The sequence below is a fragment of the Rhineura floridana genome, chromosome 20 (assembly GCF_030035675.1).
Source record: "Rhineura floridana isolate rRhiFlo1 chromosome 20, rRhiFlo1.hap2, whole genome shotgun sequence".
NCBI classification, from domain to species: Eukaryota; Metazoa; Chordata; class Lepidosauria; order Squamata; family Rhineuridae; genus Rhineura; species Rhineura floridana.
In genome coordinates this window covers 14,064,162-14,081,605 of record NC_084499.1, presented here as the reverse complement: position 1 = coordinate 14,081,605, position 17,444 = coordinate 14,064,162, and the positions used below count along the sequence as shown (strand labels likewise).

The 17,444-nt window shown below is 46.7% G+C and overlaps 1 protein-coding gene across 2 annotated transcripts; it reads left to right on the top strand.

Annotated features, from left to right (window-relative positions):
• Positions 1–5,265: 5,265 nt before the first annotated feature.
• On the top strand, positions 5,266–16,428 carry LOC133373712 (stomatin-like). 2 transcript variants are annotated; one of them, XM_061603765.1, is made up of 7 exons: positions 5,266–5,398; positions 8,623–8,726; positions 9,433–9,505; positions 11,574–11,656; positions 13,292–13,495; positions 14,171–14,305; positions 16,058–16,428. In XM_061603765.1, the coding sequence occupies exons 1-7, from the start codon at positions 5,389–5,391 to the stop codon at positions 16,250–16,252; spliced, it is 804 nt and encodes a 267-aa protein (XP_061459749.1). In that variant the 5' UTR covers positions 5,266–5,388; the 3' UTR covers positions 16,253–16,428. The 2 variants fall into 2 exon arrangements, with proteins under 2 accessions (XP_061459749.1, XP_061459748.1); XM_061603764.1 differs by lacking the exon at positions 5,266–5,398 and adding an exon at positions 5,502–5,739.
• Positions 16,429–17,444: the final 1,016 nt, after the last annotated feature.

Genomic DNA, 17,444 nt, shown 5'->3' with positions numbered 1-17,444 from the left:
GGAGTTCAGCAACATCTGGAGGGTTCCAGCTTTCCCATTCCTGCTGTAAAATTGCAGAAAAATATAAGCAAAATAATGGATCTGAGGTACCAAGCGCTGGGTAAGACCCTGGACAGATGCTGCGAGTCAGAGTAGGCAATAGTGAGCTATATGGATACGGCTGGTATAAGGCAGCTTCCTAGCCTGTCTGCACCTGCCTGGAGGCCGCCTGCACTTGAGTAGCAACTTCACTTTGAGTTTGATGCTACACTAAAAACAGGTTCTAGACTGCATTATCAGGGCTTAAGCTAAGCTAGGGCTGCTCCTGACAGGAAGGGCAGGATATAAATTTAATAATATAGAAATTTTAAAAGTAACCTTTTCTGGGGCACCCAGAACAGCTTTTGACACCTGTTTTCAAATAAAAATACATGTGTGCAAATGAATGAGTGGGATGTTGCAGCGCTTTCCCCCATGACAAACGGCTACCCTGTTTGGGTCCCTTTGTTTGGGGGGGGCAACCACATCCGGAGGGCATCCTGTTGGCTATGGCTGCTCTAGAGATACCCCCCCCTCCAGGCAACAGCTGACAGAACAGAGTATTCTGAGATTAGTTTTCATGAGAACATGCCACTAATCAGTCATACTTATCTGGAGGGAAAGAGGAAGCTCCCATGCAATGCAGCTGGGACCTTGAAGAGCTATCTCAGCTTGGTACCTATATATCATGCTATAGATCATTCTTCACCACCTTTAGCCCATTTGTAAGTGCAGTGCTTCGCACAACACAAGGTTGCCGGCTCATATCTGATGTTCTTTGGGTTTCACCACTAAGTGGTGTTCTGGGCTATAGCTGGCTTGACTATAGGCAAGTTATCAGTGAAAGATCAAATTAAACTCAAAACAGGTAACCTCTGAAAGGCACTCAGGTGCACCAAATACCTGCTTCCCTCTCCAATATTTACATTAAGGATTTTGGAAGGCCCCAAAGGAATTCTCCATTTCCCCAGCCTTGGTGGATAGATTTTCACGGGACACCTGCGCCCCTTTCAGATTGCACTTGGTTAGGGCAGCTGTTAGCTCCAATTTAAAAATAAACAAACAAAACCCTGGATGTATTCACACACATGTAGTTAACTCACTCACTCACTCTTTCTCTCTCTCGCACACACACACAGAGTTGCACTGCATTATGAGTTTTATAGTGTTTCCTAACTGAACTCTTGTCTGTTTCTAGTAATCATTTGTAAGACAGTCCCTAATCTCAGGTTTTACAATCTAAAAGACAAGACATACAAGGAAAAAATATATGGGAGGGAGGAGGAAAAAAACATGCGCAGCCCCCAGCTCTTAAGGTTATAGTTCTTATAAAACAGTTGCATGGTCTGCCTATGCAGATTCTAGCTATCTTGAGCAGTGCTTCCTTGGAAAAACACTCCCCCCAATTAGATCTAGGGAGAGGACAAGGCTGCTTTTGCCACACAGCTGCCTATGAATTCTTTGTTTATGGGTCATGTACCTTTAGAGCTCGAGTAGTGCTGGACCAGAACTGAAAGAGCCATGGTGGTTCAGGGTTCATTTGGCCTCATTCCCTGGAGATGCCACCCTTATACACAATAAGAGTTTTCTTGCCAAACATGTTCATGAGGTGAGGCTGTTCTTTTGCCGAGACTACTTTTCTGTTGACAGGCATGGAGGAAGAACTCTAGGGTGGATGCTCTTATCATGAAATCAAAGAGTTACTTAATTAGAATTTATCTCATAGCACTGTGCGGAGGAGAGCCTGGCTGGGAGTCCAGAGTCTGTGAGTTCAAATCCCCGCTCGTGTCTCCTGGGTGCCAAGGGCCAGCTAAAGATCACCCCCACAGTGGGTGGCTCGGGTTACGTGCCCTGCCACCTGTGTAGCCGTGGGCAAGCAGCATAGTCCCAAGGAGCCCAGTTGCCCCCCACCTGGCAGTTGCGGACAAGGAAGGGGCTGGCTTGTGCAGCTGTGGTAAGCTGAGCAGGCCCTAGCCAGCTGGGGAGGACAAGCCTCAGAGGGAGGCAATGGTAAACCCCCTCTAAATACCCCTTATCATGAAATCCCTATTCATAGGGTCGCCATAAGTCAGGATCAACTTGAAAGTGTTGGATATGGAAATATTACTGACTTGATATAAAGAGATATCGGTTTATTTCCCGATGACCTGACCCCAAACATTCCAGTGGCTAAAGGAATAAAAGCCTGATCAAATGGAAATGTGCTTCCCTCCCATTTCCCTGTGCATATCTATACTCAGTGTCTCATATGTTACCAACTGTATCACAAAAGAATGCCTATGCTTCATTAACATAGCTGTAAACCTTGACATGCATACGCTTACAAATGCAGAAATGTAACCTGAGTGTAAATCTTAGTTTAATGATCCCACTTGTAACCAACCTCCCCTTACTCCTATCTATCCTTTGTTCCTTTGGCTCTGAGTGCTTATCTCAAGGTCGTATAAACTATGCAAGCCCATGTCTGAAGAAATAACAAGATGTTCCTGGCTTTTGTTATCCTAAGCACCCCTCTTTCCATATCTTAGATATTACTATGTCTAACAATGTTTTCTATTCTTTATGACGGCTTCTCCCCATTTTTGTAACCATTGGGGAAACTATATAATCTGTGACTCTTCAATAAACTGGGTTCCCACTTCTGAAAGGTATCTTGCTGGCAGGTTTTGGGTCCCCTTTGCAAAGGTAATATTGTGTGTTATTTCCTGACCTCTGGTAATAGATTCTTGCTCTCAACTCCGCACCTTCCCGGGTGGATGTGAGCTGAGTAGACAGTGACGGCTCGCGTGTTTGGTTTGGACCTAACAAAAGCAAGTCCAGTCCAAGCATCTGTACAAATTTAACTGCAGAGTCCCCAAAATGATACTGGATTTGCCCTTTAAAATAGGGCACGCCTCTCCCCGTCCCCCCCCCCCCCGAGCAAAAGTATAAATTAAGAATTGACTATACATTGTGAAAAACCCTGTTGCCCTGCACTGCACTGCCACCTACTGGGGAGCATTGGTAAGAAGAGCCCTGGCTGGATCTGGCCACAGGTACCTCTAAGCCAGCGTTCTATTGGCCAGTCAGATGCCTCTGGGAAGCCAAGCCTCATGGAAATTGGCATTCAGTTTTTTAAAAAGGAGTGGTGTAGTGGTTAGAGTGTCAGATTAGGACCTGGGAGACCAGGGTTCAATTCCTGACTCAGCCACGAAGCTCACTGGGTTACCTTGGGCCAGGCACAGTCTCCGCCTAGCCTACCTCACAGGGTTGTTAGGAGGATAAAATGGAGAGGGAGAACCATGCATGTCACCTTGAGTGCCTTGGAGGAAAGGTGGGATATAAATGTAATAAATAAATAAATAAAAATACTGTGTGTGATCCTGGAGGGGCCATATAACCATCTTGACTAACAGCCATTGATACACCAGTAACTTACTATCTTTAAATGAAAGGTATTAACTGCAAGCATGAAATGAAATTTATAAACCCATGGCAATGGGATGGCTTTTTTGTTTTGTTATGGAACAAACCTAGTAGAAACATCACATAGGGACAGAGGCCTTCTATTGAATCAGGCCTTTGGTCCACGTACTTCAGTACTGTCAACTCTGAATGGCAATGGCTTTCCAGGGTTGCAGGCAGGGAACTCTCCAAGCCCCTACCTGGCGATGCCTAGGATTGAATCTGGAACCTTCTGCAAGCAAAGCAGATGCTCTACCACTGAGCTATGGCCCAGAGATTCAGGTTTATTAAATTAATGTGCCGCTTCCAAACAAGAAAAATCCCAATAAGCCTGAACGGTGAGTGTTAGCTACTGTGAAGAGTCTTCTCAGTGGCTGACTCGCCTCTTTTCGCTCTGATTGGCTCCAATCAGTAGGAAAGGACAAGGAAGTGTGTTAGAAGACTCTTCTTAGTGGCTAACACATTCCCCTTTAAGGCTTATTGGTTTGTAGGATGCTGGAAACGTAGGGACCCTGCTCCCAAAAAAGTAAGGGGTCTAAGACACACACACCCAAGATCCCGGACAGCTACATCTCTGAGAGGGACTCTAGTTTCTTTAGATGAAGGAGTGTAAGAATGTACTCACATATTAAGATCAAGTGCACCTGTGAATATATTGCATTGCATTTATTCGATTGTAGTGACTGAAACCTTTTTTTCCTGTAATAAAATATTCCTTTTGAATAGTCTGTGTTGCGGTTATGAACTTCTGGGTTTAGCATTGTTCAGGCACATTTTCAGAACCGCACACGTTTGACTCACACAAAAAGATCCACCTGTCCCATGTGCGTGTTTTTGGGCTTGTGTGTAAATCAAGTGTACCCATATGTTCCTAGAGACCCGCCTAACACAGTAGAATGGAAATAATCAGGGCAGTGCTCAGCGATGATGCTTTCTGTGGACCAGAATCCAGCCCACAAAAGATTAGGCCGTGATACATTTGCTAGTCTTTAAAGTGGCGCAAGGCTCTCAAATTTAATTTTTGTCGGAGACTGGCGATGCTGGGAACGGAGATTTCTGAGTGAGCCTATATGAGTGTTTGAATCTTTGCTAAAGATGATACCTTCCCTGCAAATTAGTCAGACAGAGACTTTAAGCTTTAAAATAAGAAATAACTACTTTATTCTGGAAGTACATACTTGATAGGAAAGAGTCCTACATCTAACTAACTAGCTAAGTTGGAGATGCAAACGCTAAGCCTAGTGTTTGCCCTCATGCTTGGAGGAGAGGGAGAGACAAAGAGAAGATGTCTGCTCTGCCTCTCACGAGAAAGAAGGAGGAGGAAGGAGATGTGGATCAGCATCCTCTGCATATCAGTCTCTAGCAGGAAGGGAGAGTCAGCAGGAGATCAAAGGATAGGTATTAGCCTAGCAAGCAGGAGGTCTCCTCTCTAGCTACCCTTTTTAACCCCATGCAGCCTCAACCCACATGTTGGAGTTGAACCACATATTCCAACAATTTTGACACGCTTTATCTACCCTTTAACAACACAAACCCCTCTAAGCAGTTTACATTAGCTGTTCTCATGAAAGAAAGGGAAATTAATGGGTTGCAATCCTATACCTGAGAGTAAACTCCATTGAACTCAATGCAAATTTTACTTTAGAAAATATAGCATACGAACATCAGAAGAGCCTGGCTGCTAGATCAGGCCAAAGGCCCATCTAGTCTAGCATCCTGACCTCGCAGTGGCCAGCCCGATGCCTTAATAATGGGAAGCCTGCAAGCAGAACTGTGGCTGAATCACCCAGGGAGGTTGCCTGTCGTGTCTCTGAATGTCCTTATTCCAAGTCTTCATTCCAAGCAGGAGGTTAACTGCAGATCAGCCATTCCTAGCCGAGACTCCACTGGGAAGCCATAGTGGGGGATTACATCCCGCTCCTACGCATGTCTAAAGGTAAAGGTGTCCCTGCACTTATAGTGCGAGTCGTTTCCGACTCTTAGGGTGGCGTATTGCGACGTTTACTAGGCAGACCGTATATATGGGGTGGGATTGCCTGTTCCATCCCCGGCCTTTCTTTATTCCCCAGCATATGCCGGGTACTAATTTTACCTACCACGGATGGATGGAAGGCTGAGTGGACCTCGACCCCTTTTACCGGAGATTTGACTTCCTCCTTCCATTGGAATCGAACTCCGGCCGTGTCTACTGGGAAGTAAAAAACCACGCGACGACGCCCAAGTAAGCCTGCACAGGCTTGCAGCCCCATCCAACGCCCGGGATGCGTCTACTCGGAAGTAAGCCCCAGCGAATGCCACGGGACCAGCCTCCAAGGAAGTTGAAGCCTAGAGGGGCATTTTACGGGGTTTAAACGTGGACATCGGCCGGATCGGGGCGCCTTGCGCGGGAGACCACGCTCGGGGCTCTCTCCCAGGCGGCGCCGGAGGGCGGAGAGGAGGGGCGGGATGGAGCGTTGGCCGCGCAACCGCCGCCCCCTCGAACCAAGCTGGAGCTGCTGGCCGGGGCAGCCTCCTCCGCTTGGCTTCTCCTCGTCGGCGCGGGGGTCGCAGCAGCCGCCAAGCTGGGAAAGTCCGTCGGCGTCCTGGTGGAGGATGGGGAGAAGGGCGCCCGCCACGGCAAGCGGGATGCCGTCCGGTTCGACGGTGAGAGTCGACTTGGCAGCCGTCTCCCCAGACCCGTCGCCAGGGGTGGGATAATGGGGGCCCGCCTCCCCGAACGTTTCCTGCCCTCGTGATATTTTTTTTTTTTTTGCAATAAATAAATACATTTATTGTAGAAAAAAAAATCTCTCCCCCCCCTTATTATTTTTGGTGTGAACTTTTAAGCTGGCGTTGAGAAGGGGTGTAGTGGTCCAGGGTCTGGGGGGGGGAGACTGTTTTGGGAGCAGGGTCCCTATGTCTCCAGCATCCCAGGAGCCAATCAGCAAGAAAAGAGTGCGCTAGCCTCTGAAAAGAGTCTTCCAAAATGCTTCCTCGTCCTTTCCTGCTGATTGGAACAAATCAGAGTGAAAGGAGGTGAGTTAGCCACAGAGAAGACTCTTTTCAGTAGCACCCTTTCGTGCTTATTGGTTCCTAGGGATGTCTGTTGGTGTGGGAGAAGGCATTAACAAGGATCTCATTCTCAGCCCCACATCAAAAAAAAGGGGGTGGGAGTGGCTGAAGGGACCCTGCACTGCTGAATTTGCCACTACGCTACTGGCGACAAGAAGTGGAGGGTGCTCCGTTGGGGCTAGTGGGGCGTTGCCCCACCAACTTCAATCTGCCATCTGTCAGCCCCACCTGCTTGCCTGCTTTGCATCCAGTGCAGCGGGTGGCCCTGGCTGGCATCTTCCTGCCCCTCACTCTCAGACTGAGTTGCCCCTTGTAGAACTCAGCAGGGAGGAGAATGGGGGCACGATTAGAATTCCTTGGCTGTGCCCCTCACTGGCTCCACTCACTGTTCCGCCCCGCCAGACCCAAAAGGCACCAGCCACCACTGCCAGCCAGCATTGCTAATGGTCAAAGATGGCAGGAGTGGAAGACCAGCCGCATCGGGAGCGCCACAGCCCAGGTTCCCCACCCCTCCTCCAAACCTCCTTGTTCAGGGGCAGTATGCCTAACCAGATCCTGGGGGCAGACAATGGGAGGCACTGTTGCCTCTCTGCCCTGCTTGTGGGCTTCCAGAAAACATCTGCCTGCTTCCCTGTCGGAAACGGTGGACTAGGGTCAACTCACCTCCAAAAGGATATTGTAGAGGTGGAAAAGGTTCAGCAAAGGGCCACCAAAACAATCACGGGGAAGAAGCAGCACCCTGACGAGGAAAGGTTGCAGCATTTGGGGCTCTTGAGTTTACAGATGAGTCGAGTCAGAGGCGCCATTTTGGATGAAAAGACACGATGATGGTGCATGGTGGGAAGAAAGCAGATAGAGAAAAGGCTTTTCTCAGAACACGAGGACTCGGGGCCCTCCGATGAAGGTGGATGTTGGAAGATTCAGGGCAGACAAAAGAAAGAACTTATTCGTGCCGCACAGAATAACATTAAGGAATTCACTCCCACGGGAGAAAGTGATGGCCACCAGCTTGGATGACTTTTAAAAAGGGTTAGATAAATTCATGGAGGATATTGATGCCTACTAACCCTGATTAGGGATGGAAAGATCTGTCAATTTCGGTTCTCTTAGTCTCTCACTTTTCTAAAGTTAAATTCAGTCCTGCAGCAATCTGTGACTTTTTCTTTTATAAATCCTCATGAAAATTCTCTACCATTTTAGTGCGAATTTCTCCAAAATAAACACATTTTTGTAGGCAGTTTTGACAAAAGGTGCACATTTTTGCAAGCCATTGCTCGCACATTGTGCCTCTGCATGTTCTTTTCATTCATTCTTCTGCACACTTTGCCCTAATATATGCATTTTTATGAATATTGTTTAGTTGGCGGACTACATCCCCAAATTCTAATTAACGTGAATTTCAAAGGATGGCTGTGTTTCAGTTCTCATGGTGTTTCAGAAAGTGAGAATTTGGTAAATTCTGCTTGAAATGCGAACTGAATCGAAATTCTCACCCATCCCTAAAATGGAAATGGGTTGCCTTCAAGTCGATCCCGACTTATGGCGACCCTACAAATAGGGTTTTCATGGTAAGCGGTATTCAGAGGTGGTTTGGCATTGCCTCCCCTTGAGGCTGAGAGGCAGTGACTGGCCCAAGGTCACTCAGGGAGCTTCATGGCTGTCTGGGGATTTGAACCCTGGTCTCTCAGGTCGTAGTCCAGCACTCTAACCACTACACCACACTGGCTCTCTTCACCCATCCCTAACCCTGATAGATAGGTTCTACTTCCACAGTCGGAGGTAGCATGCTTCTGAATACCAGTGGCTGGAAACTGCAGGAGGGGAGAGTGCAATTGCGCTCAGGTTTCCCCTTGTGCACTTCCCATTGGAGCATCTGGTTGGCCACTGTGAGATGCTGGACTAGGTGGGCCACTGGCCTGATCTGACAGGGCTCTTCTGGTTTTCTTAGGTCTGACCCAGGCATGTTCTAATAAACAAATGTATGATTTTATATTGATCACAGACTTTGCCTTTTTCTGGCTACATATTTTATACTGATTTTTGCTAACCCACAGAAATAATAGAATTTTATTACTATTACAAATGTATGTGTCTTTCCTTTTCCTCCAGAGAGCTCCAGCAGAGACCTCGGGGCATGTGGTTGGATTCTGGTCAGCCTTTCGTTCTTGTTTGCCCTTTTGACTTTTCCCATCTCCATGTTTCTGTGCTTACAGGTAAAAAAAAAAAGTCCCCTTGAAAAGCATTCACGCTGCTCAGTTTTTATGCCGCATTATGGTGGCTAGAAAAGGTCCCCAAATGCAAAGATGTATCACTGAACACTAAAGTCAGGATCATTCAGACCATGGTATTTCTAATCTCTGTGTATGGATGTGAAAGTTGGACAGTGAAAAAAGCAGATAAGAGAAAAATCAGGTCATCTGAAATGTGGTGTTGGAGGAGAGCATTGTGCATACCATGGACTGCGAAAATGACAACTAATTGGGTGTTAGAACAAATTAAACCAGAACTATCACTAGAAGCAGAGAGCCAGTGTGGTGTAGTGGTCAAGGTGCTGGACTATGACCTGGGAGACCAGGGTTCAAATCCCCACACAGCCATGAAGCTCACTGGGTGACCTTGGGCCAGTCACTGCCTCCCAGCCTCAGAGGAAGGCAATGGTAAATCACCATGAAAACCCTATTCACTATAAGTCGGGATCGACTTGAAGGCAGTCCATTTCCATTTTCATCACTAGAAGCTAAAATGACGAAACTGAGGTTATTATACTTTGGACACATCATGAGAAGACATGATTCACTAGAAAAGACGATAATGCCATTTAAAAATAAAAAAAATGCACAAAATAGTCTGAAATGTGTGGAGTAGCAAAAATGTTCTGGAAAATAATCTGTGACTTTTCCCCGATCTGTCCTGTTGCAGATTGTCATGGAATATGAGAGAGCTGTTATCTTTAGGCTGGGACACATCCAAAAAGGAGGTGCGAAAGGGCCCGGTGAGTATTTGATACGACTGTCTGGCAAGTGATGGGATGTTTGTGCTGTCAGAAATTAATATTGTGGCCTTTCTGCTTATTTTGCTGGATGTTTTGTTCTCTTCTACCCTTCCTGTTGGACTAGCCACAGTCCCAAGGACCATCTAGTTCAACATCTCCACCATACGTTTAAAGCACATTTAAAGCACACAGCTTCCCCCAAAGAATCCTGGGACCTTCAGTTTTGTAAAACGTTTGCTAGGAATTATAGCTCTGAGCAGGGCAAACTACGGTTCCCAGGATTCTTGGGGGGGAGGGAGTCTTGTGCTTTAAATTTATGCGACATGCCTGAAAAGGTTTTAGACTTGTGCTTCATGAGGAGTTAAGCACCAAATGCACTGGTCACCTCCAGAGTGTCAGCATTTTGCAGGAGGGAAGCAAGTGCATATGGGAAATGTAGTTTGCAGAATTGAAGTGGATTCAAGTGGTTAGGAAATGCCCTGAGAAGTGCAGTTTGAATCAATGATTAACCAGAAGACATATAAGTACCTGCAAGCCAAATAGGATGAATTCAGGTTGAATGCTCTTTGTCGTATAACCTCAGCACAAACAAACAAACCAGCTCAGTAAAAACCACACCGTATAACCTCCGTGTAAGTGTGGTGCAAGCAAATCTGGATGAATGCTCAATAAAGACAGCACGTTGAGTCTGCGTCTAACCTCTGCATAAGCGTAGTGCAAGCAAATCTGGATGAATGCTCAGTAAACAGGTCACCTAAAGGAGCCTTGGCAATCACCCACATGCTCTGTTTCCTCTGCATATGGGGAATAACTCCTTGTTGTTTTTGTATATTTGCTTGTCCAATGTTTTGAAATCTGTGATTTGTGAGGGTGGTCATACGTTGAAGAGTTAAGCAGTCCACTGCATCCCTCCTGCAAATACGCCTTCCCCAGCTTACATTTTTTAGATGTAAAACATCAAATGAGGCTATGAATGCAGTTTCAAAACCAGTTTCCACTGGAACCTGTCAGTTTCAGTTTCTCTCAGATTCCGATTTTTAAAATCAAGTTCCGTTCTCCACTTTACAACATCAGTTTGTGAACTGTTTTTAAACAAGCGAAAATGCATCAGCACTGTAGTGCAAATTTCTCCTAATATGCACGTTTTTGCGTGCAATTTAGCCTAATCACAATTTTGCAGTGCAGTTTTCCCCTAATATAAAGCCTTTTGGTATGTTATTTTGACTAATCCATGCATTTTAATTCACACTATAGTATCTGCATTTTTGTACATGTTTCTTGGCTGGAGAACTGCACCACAGAATTTGAAGAAGTGTGAATTTCAAAGGAGGCCATGTTTGTGTCGCAAGATGTTTCGGAAACTGCAGATTAGGCTGATTTGGTTTTAAATGCAAGCTGCATGGTATTTCTTCCTCAACCCTACCTTGAACAGCAGTGTTGTGTATTTCTTCTCAAAGGGCAAACTGCTTTTGAAACTCTAGCATGCTTCAGACTGTTGCTATTTCTGGATTTAGTCACATGCTGGCAAATTCGGGTTGGCAATATAAGTTCACTTGGAACTCTGGCACAGTGTTCTGATTTGTTTACAGAGATTTTATTTATGTTTACATTTATACCCCACCTTTCTTCCAAGGAGGGAAAGGTGGCGTACAAACATGGTTCTCCCCCCACCTGATTTCATCCTCACAGCAACCCTGTGCGGTAAGCTAGGCTGAGAGACTGTGACTGGCCTGAGGTCACCCAATGAGCTTCATGGCCAAGTGGGGGATTTGAACCCTGGTCTCCTGGGTCCTAGTCCGACCCTCTAACCACTACACCACACTGGCATTCGCCCTGTGTTTATATGTCTTCTCATTAATCGTGAGTTCATCCTACTCTTTTGAGTGCCTTTCCCCGTCACTTTTCTAACTGCAAAAAGACTCTGGATTTGTGGCCCCAGTGTGGCTGGGTGCTTTAATCCACTTTAATTGTGCAAACCTACGTTTCCAGTGTGTGCTTGAATTCCTCCAGTGAAATACTGCCTGGAGGCGAGTTCTGTGTTGATAATGGTGTTATCTCTTCCTTGCAGGTATCTATTTCATCTTCCCATGCATAGACAATGTTATCACTGTGGACATGAGGACGGTATCATTTGATATAGCCCCCCAGGAAGTAAGTATTTCTTGTCCTTGACTTTTTTCCAGATAGAATACCAGATATAAATAGATCTGTCCTCCTCCCCTACTCCCACATAGTTTTCTCAAATCCGTTGTGCCTCTTCCACTGTCTCAAATTTCTGGACTGTAGAGCTGATGTGGTGTAGTCGCTAGCAGTGGTGGCTGGTGCCCTTTGGGACTGGTAGGGTGCAAGGCTGGGAGCCCAACAGTAGGCGGAACCTGAGCCCCATGACAAGCAGAGCCTGAGCCAATGACAGATGGAGTCAGCTAACGCTGACTTTATCCCCATCCTCCTCCCTGCTGGGGATGGAAAGATCTGTCAATTTCAGTTCTCTCGGTTTGCCAGTTTCCCAATCTGAGATTCAGTTCTCCATGTTTCTGCAGGGATTTGCAATTTTTTTAAAAAAATTCTCATGAAAACTCTCCAGCAATTTCTCCTCGTAAACACATTTTTGACTAGCCATTTCTCACCATATAATGCATTTTTTGCATGTTATTTTCACTCATATATCCATTTTTATGTACACTTTCCCCTGACGTGTGCATTTTTGTAAGCATTGTTTGGTTGGCGAACTGCATTGCACAATTTCAGTAAGTGCGAATATCAAAGGACGGCTGAGCTTTGGTTCTCACGTTGTTTCGGAAAGTGCAAATTTGACAGATTCAGATTGAAATGTGAACTGAATCGAAATTCCCACCCATCCCTACTGCCTGCTGAGTTCTACAGGGATTAAAGCAGAAATTAAGAAGGAGGAAGCTGACAGTCAGTCAGTGTGGCAGAACTGATTCAAGGTGAATTAGCTGGAAAAGGAAGAACCATTAAGACATAATGTGTTTGCTGATTACCAGCCCTGCCTCCAGCCTCAATTTCGACCATTGTGAATGGCCTCTAGGGTACTATAATTCCCTTTGCTTCAGTTTTGTAGATCTCAACATTTTATGAGGCCCATTAAAGACCAGTGAGTAGAAATAATAGTGTTGTTGTGGGGCAGCTCAGCAAGTTATCCACTATTAGTCAGAGTGGAAGCAGAACAAGAATAAAGGGTTGTGTGCGCTGGCACAGAGTTCATCATAGACTTTGGTTTATCATATGATCATGTTGCTGGTGCAGGACAGGTATGTTTTTGCAGGTGTTTCAACCTCCAAAAACATAGCCAGGTGCCCCCCAAAAAAGCCTGCCTGCAGAAGTAGGATAATCATAAACCAAACAATGTTAACCGCTATGGCCCAATCAAGGAAATTAAGAAGTACACTTAAAGAAAGTAATCATGCTTCCATCTGAAAATAAATTACTCCTTGATTGTCTAATAACAGGTTGCCTGCTTGCAGTCTGTGTCTAGTGACATGCTATTAGCAGCTGCTACTAGCAACATGCTTTGGTTCCACAATTTGCTTTGCTTTCCCTGCTTGCACTCTGTGTCTAGTGGCATGGTGTTAGCAACTGCTACTAGCAACGTGCTTTGGCTCTACAAATTGTTTTGCTTTCCCTACTTGCAATCAGTGCCTGCTGGCCTGTTATTAGCATCAGCTACTAGCAACATGCTTTGGATCAATACATTCCTTTGGCTTTGCAATTCATGGGTTGATTTTTTCCCGTCTCTCCTCCGGCTTCTGCTTCTTTCTACCCTAGATTCTTACCAAAGATTCAGTGACAGTTCTTGTGGATGGTGTGGTTTATTACCGAATTCAGAATGCCATCCTTTCTGTAGCGAATGTCGTCTATGCACACCCGGCCACTCGGCTCCTGGCTCAGACTACCCTGAGGAACGTTCTGGGGACAAAGAACCTCGCTCAGATCCTCTCTGACCGGGAAGAGATTGCACACAGCATGCAGGTATGGCTGAGCAATCTTTGAGGTGTGTCTCCTTGGGGTGATCAGGAGCTTAACAGATCAAGTCCCTGTTTGGAGTATGGCAGGCGTGGGGGACCTTTGGCCCTCCAGATGTTGTTGAACTATAACTCCCATCATCCCTGGCCATTGGCCTTGCTTTCTGGTGGGAGTTGTAGTTCAGCAGCATCTGGAGGGCCAAAGGTTCCCCACCCACACCTGGAATTGAAAGTCTGTTCTGTGCGTTTATGGCTAACATAGAGGTTTTGGCATGACTGTCAGGACAAGTGGAAGGCATGTAAAATGTGGCATAGTATTGAAGGATTTTTTGTTTGTCCTGAGCAGTTTCAGATGCATGAAATACTTTAACGTGGGGGCTTCTTCACGAACGATAACTGTGCCTTGAGATGATAATTAATAAAAGCACTGAAGCCTTGTGACCTTTCTCGCTGGGAGTAAAGCACCAATGCATGTTATAAGGAAGCTTTGAAGGGGGCTGGAAGACCCCCACGGCCAGAAAATGGTCACCCGTGGCCCGTGAGGGGTGGCGCAAGATTACCAACCTGGTCCGCCGGGCTAAAACGGTTGCCCATCCCTGGCCTACCTCCATAGGACTGGTGTGACCTCTGGCATAATACCTTGAGGGCTGGCTACGTTCCTGCACGTTTCTTTTCTGAACAGGCCACGCTAGACGATGCCACGGACGACTGGGGCATCAAGGTGGAGCGAGTGGAGATCAAGGATGTCAAGCTGCCCCTCCAGCTCCAGAGAGCCATGGCTGCCGAAGCAGAAGCCACCCGCGAAGCGAGAGCCAAGGTGGGAGGTTCCACAGGTTTGGTTTAGTCGGTGACTTCCCAGGGAGACCGTTGCCTGGAAGGCATACAAGATGGAAGCAGGAAGCGAAGACCAACTTTGGCGTTGTAAGGCTGTTAACCTGGGGTCTAGGTCTTAGACCGGGTGTGGCGAGACCTCAGGCCCAGGAGCCAAATATGGCCGTCCAGGCTTCCCTACCTGGCCCTTGGGACTTTTCCCAGGCCACACCTCCTCTCCCCAGGTCTTGCTGCTCACCGGCCTTGCTTCTTACCCTCCATGAGTGTTTTTGCCTGGTTGGAACGTGCCCTCGATGAACTCTGATCTTGCTTCTTCTTTGGATGGAGGACACCAGCCTGTCGTACAAAAGTAAAATTGGCATTGGTTGCTCTGTCCACTTTTGCTTCTGGCCCTGCCCACAGTCATGCACCCTCTCCAAAGGTTGTCCAGAAGAGAATGTGGCCCTCGGGCTGAAAAAAGGTCCCCCGCCCTTGGTTTGGACAACCCCCTCCCCCACTTCATGGATTACAGTGGAGTGGACTACAATTCCCATCATCCCTGACCACTGGCCATGCTAACTGGGGCTGATGGGAACTCTAGTCCAAAGAGATCTGGAGGGCCCCACATAGGCTGTCCTTGATGTAAGGCATGTGTCACCTTAACCAAGCCTGACATCCATAGGAACCAGGGCCGGCACCAAGCATCCCTTGGGCACCAGCCTGCCCTGGGCCCACGGCGCTAGAGCGCAATCCATACAGGCCATGCGAGGCTTATAAACCTGCCCACCTACCTCTATCGCTCCTGTAAATGATGTGCGCACTAAGCATGCATGCCTGCCATCAACCAAGATAGGGGCATCAGCCCCTTAGGGACACCTCCACCACCATCTTGGTTGATGGCAGGCATGCGCACAGAGTGTGCACATCATTTACAGGAGTGATAGAGGTAGGTGGGGCATGTGTGGCCTGCACTGACTATATGGGGGGGGGAGTGCTTGGGAGCTTATTTATTTTTATTTTTATTTATTTATTTATTTGTTAAGTTTCTATACCGCCCGACTAGCATAGCTCTCTGAGCGGTGTACAACAGAGAAAATACACAATAAAATCCAATAAATCAGTGCAAGGGACATGTATATAAAAATCCACAAATCTAAAATCAATTACTACATATTTAAAACTAAAAAACTAAAATGCCTGAGAAAAGAGGAAGGTTTTAACTTGGCGCCGAAAAGATAACGTCGGCGCCAAGCGCACCTCATCGGGAAGACTATTCCACAGTTTGGGGGCCACCACTGAGAAGGCCCTAGTTCTTGTTATCGTCCTCCGAGCTTCCCTATGAGTCGGAACTCGGAGGAGGGCCTTCGATGTTGAACGTAGTGTACGGGCAGGTTCATATCGGGAGAGGCGTTCCAGCAAGTATTGCGGTCCCGCACCGTATAAGGCTTTATAGGTTAAAACCAGCACTTTAAATCTGGCCCGGAAGCTCCCTCTCCGCGATCTGCAGCATGGTTGGAAGCTGATGCTGACTGCAGAACAAGAGCACTACCCTCCCACCTTAAGGAGGGGCCCCTCTGGGCCACAGGGGTCCTCAGTCAGGGCCCAACCTGGCTGCCCCCTGTGGCCGGTCCTGATAGGAACAGGTGCACGGTGGCACATCAGTTGAAGCTGGGCGCTCCTGCCCTCTTCCACCACTTGCTCATCCCGATGCAATGCCCAGACAAGCGCCTTGCCAAATCCCTGACTTCCTCCCTTCCAGGTCATTGCGGCGGAGGGCGAAATGAACGCCTCCAAGGCCCTGAAGGAAGCCGCCGTCGTCATCACGGAGTCTCCCGCGGCCCTCCAGCTTCGCTACCTGCAGACCCTGACCACCATCGCGGCCGAGAAGAACTCCACCATCGTCTTCCCGTTGCCCATGGATATGCTGCAGAGCCTCATGGGAATGAAGCATTAGTGGCAGACGTTGATGCAGGAGGAGAGAGCGGTTCATGGGAGCCCCGGACTTACTTTAAAAATGTGTCGGACAGAGGAGCATTTGTTTGTTGGATTTGTTAAAACAAGTGGTTTTTTTTTATTGCCTTTTCATTTTTCCTCTTCCCAAACATGAATAAAAATGTCAATATAAATACAGACTTGAATGGGAGTCATTTAACCACTTCCCCTCCTTTTATGCCTTCTTTCAGTTTGAAGGGCCATACAGTTTAGTAACAGAACATCTGCTCTGCATGCAGAAGGTCCCAGGTTCAATCCCTAACATCTCCCAAGTAGGGCTTGCAAGGACTCCTGCCTGAAATCCCGTTCAGCTGCTGCCAGGCAGTGTAGGTCAGTGGTTCTCAAACTCGGGGGGTCCGCTGCGCGTCTGTGAACTTGCAGTAGACAACAGAAGACAGCACATCCATCACACTTGATATTCATATTCATTTTTAATTATGTTGGTATTACTTTCATTTCTCATATTGTATTTTATTTTATTGGAATTCAAATGCTAACACAATAAAATACAGTAGATTAAAAAAACTGGAACTCCCTGCCTATTGACATCAGGCAGGCGCCTTCGCTGTATTCTGTTTGGTGCCTGCTTAAAAGGTTGTTGTTTAGGCAAGATCAGGATGTACAGACCCTGACGTGTTTGAATTTGTTTTTGTCTGTTGCTGTTTTTAATTGTTTTATCAATGCATTTCATGCCTTTTTGTAAACCGCTTAAGGGTGGTTTTTTTTTTTTGCAGTCCAAGCAGTATATAAATTTTAATAAAAAAAAAAAAATAGAAAATTGCTACATTGGGCAGAAAAATTATTAAGTGGTCCTGCAAAACCCTCAGCAATTTTCAAGTGGTCCATGGGGGAAAATGTTTGCGAATCACTAGTGCAGAAAGCATTGAGCCAGATGGACCACTGGTTCTATTTGCTATACATGTGCGTACATACAAACACATGCAGGGTCATCCAATGAAGCTGAAAGGCGTTAGAATCTGGACAGACTAAAGGAAGTCCTTCACACAGTAAATAGTTAAGCCATGGAACTTCCTGCGGCCAACAACTCAGGCAACTTTAAAAGGGGATTAGACTGCAAAAAAGACAAATAATTGGGTGCTAGAACAAATTAAACCAGAACTATCACTAGATGCTAAAATGATGAAACGGAGGTT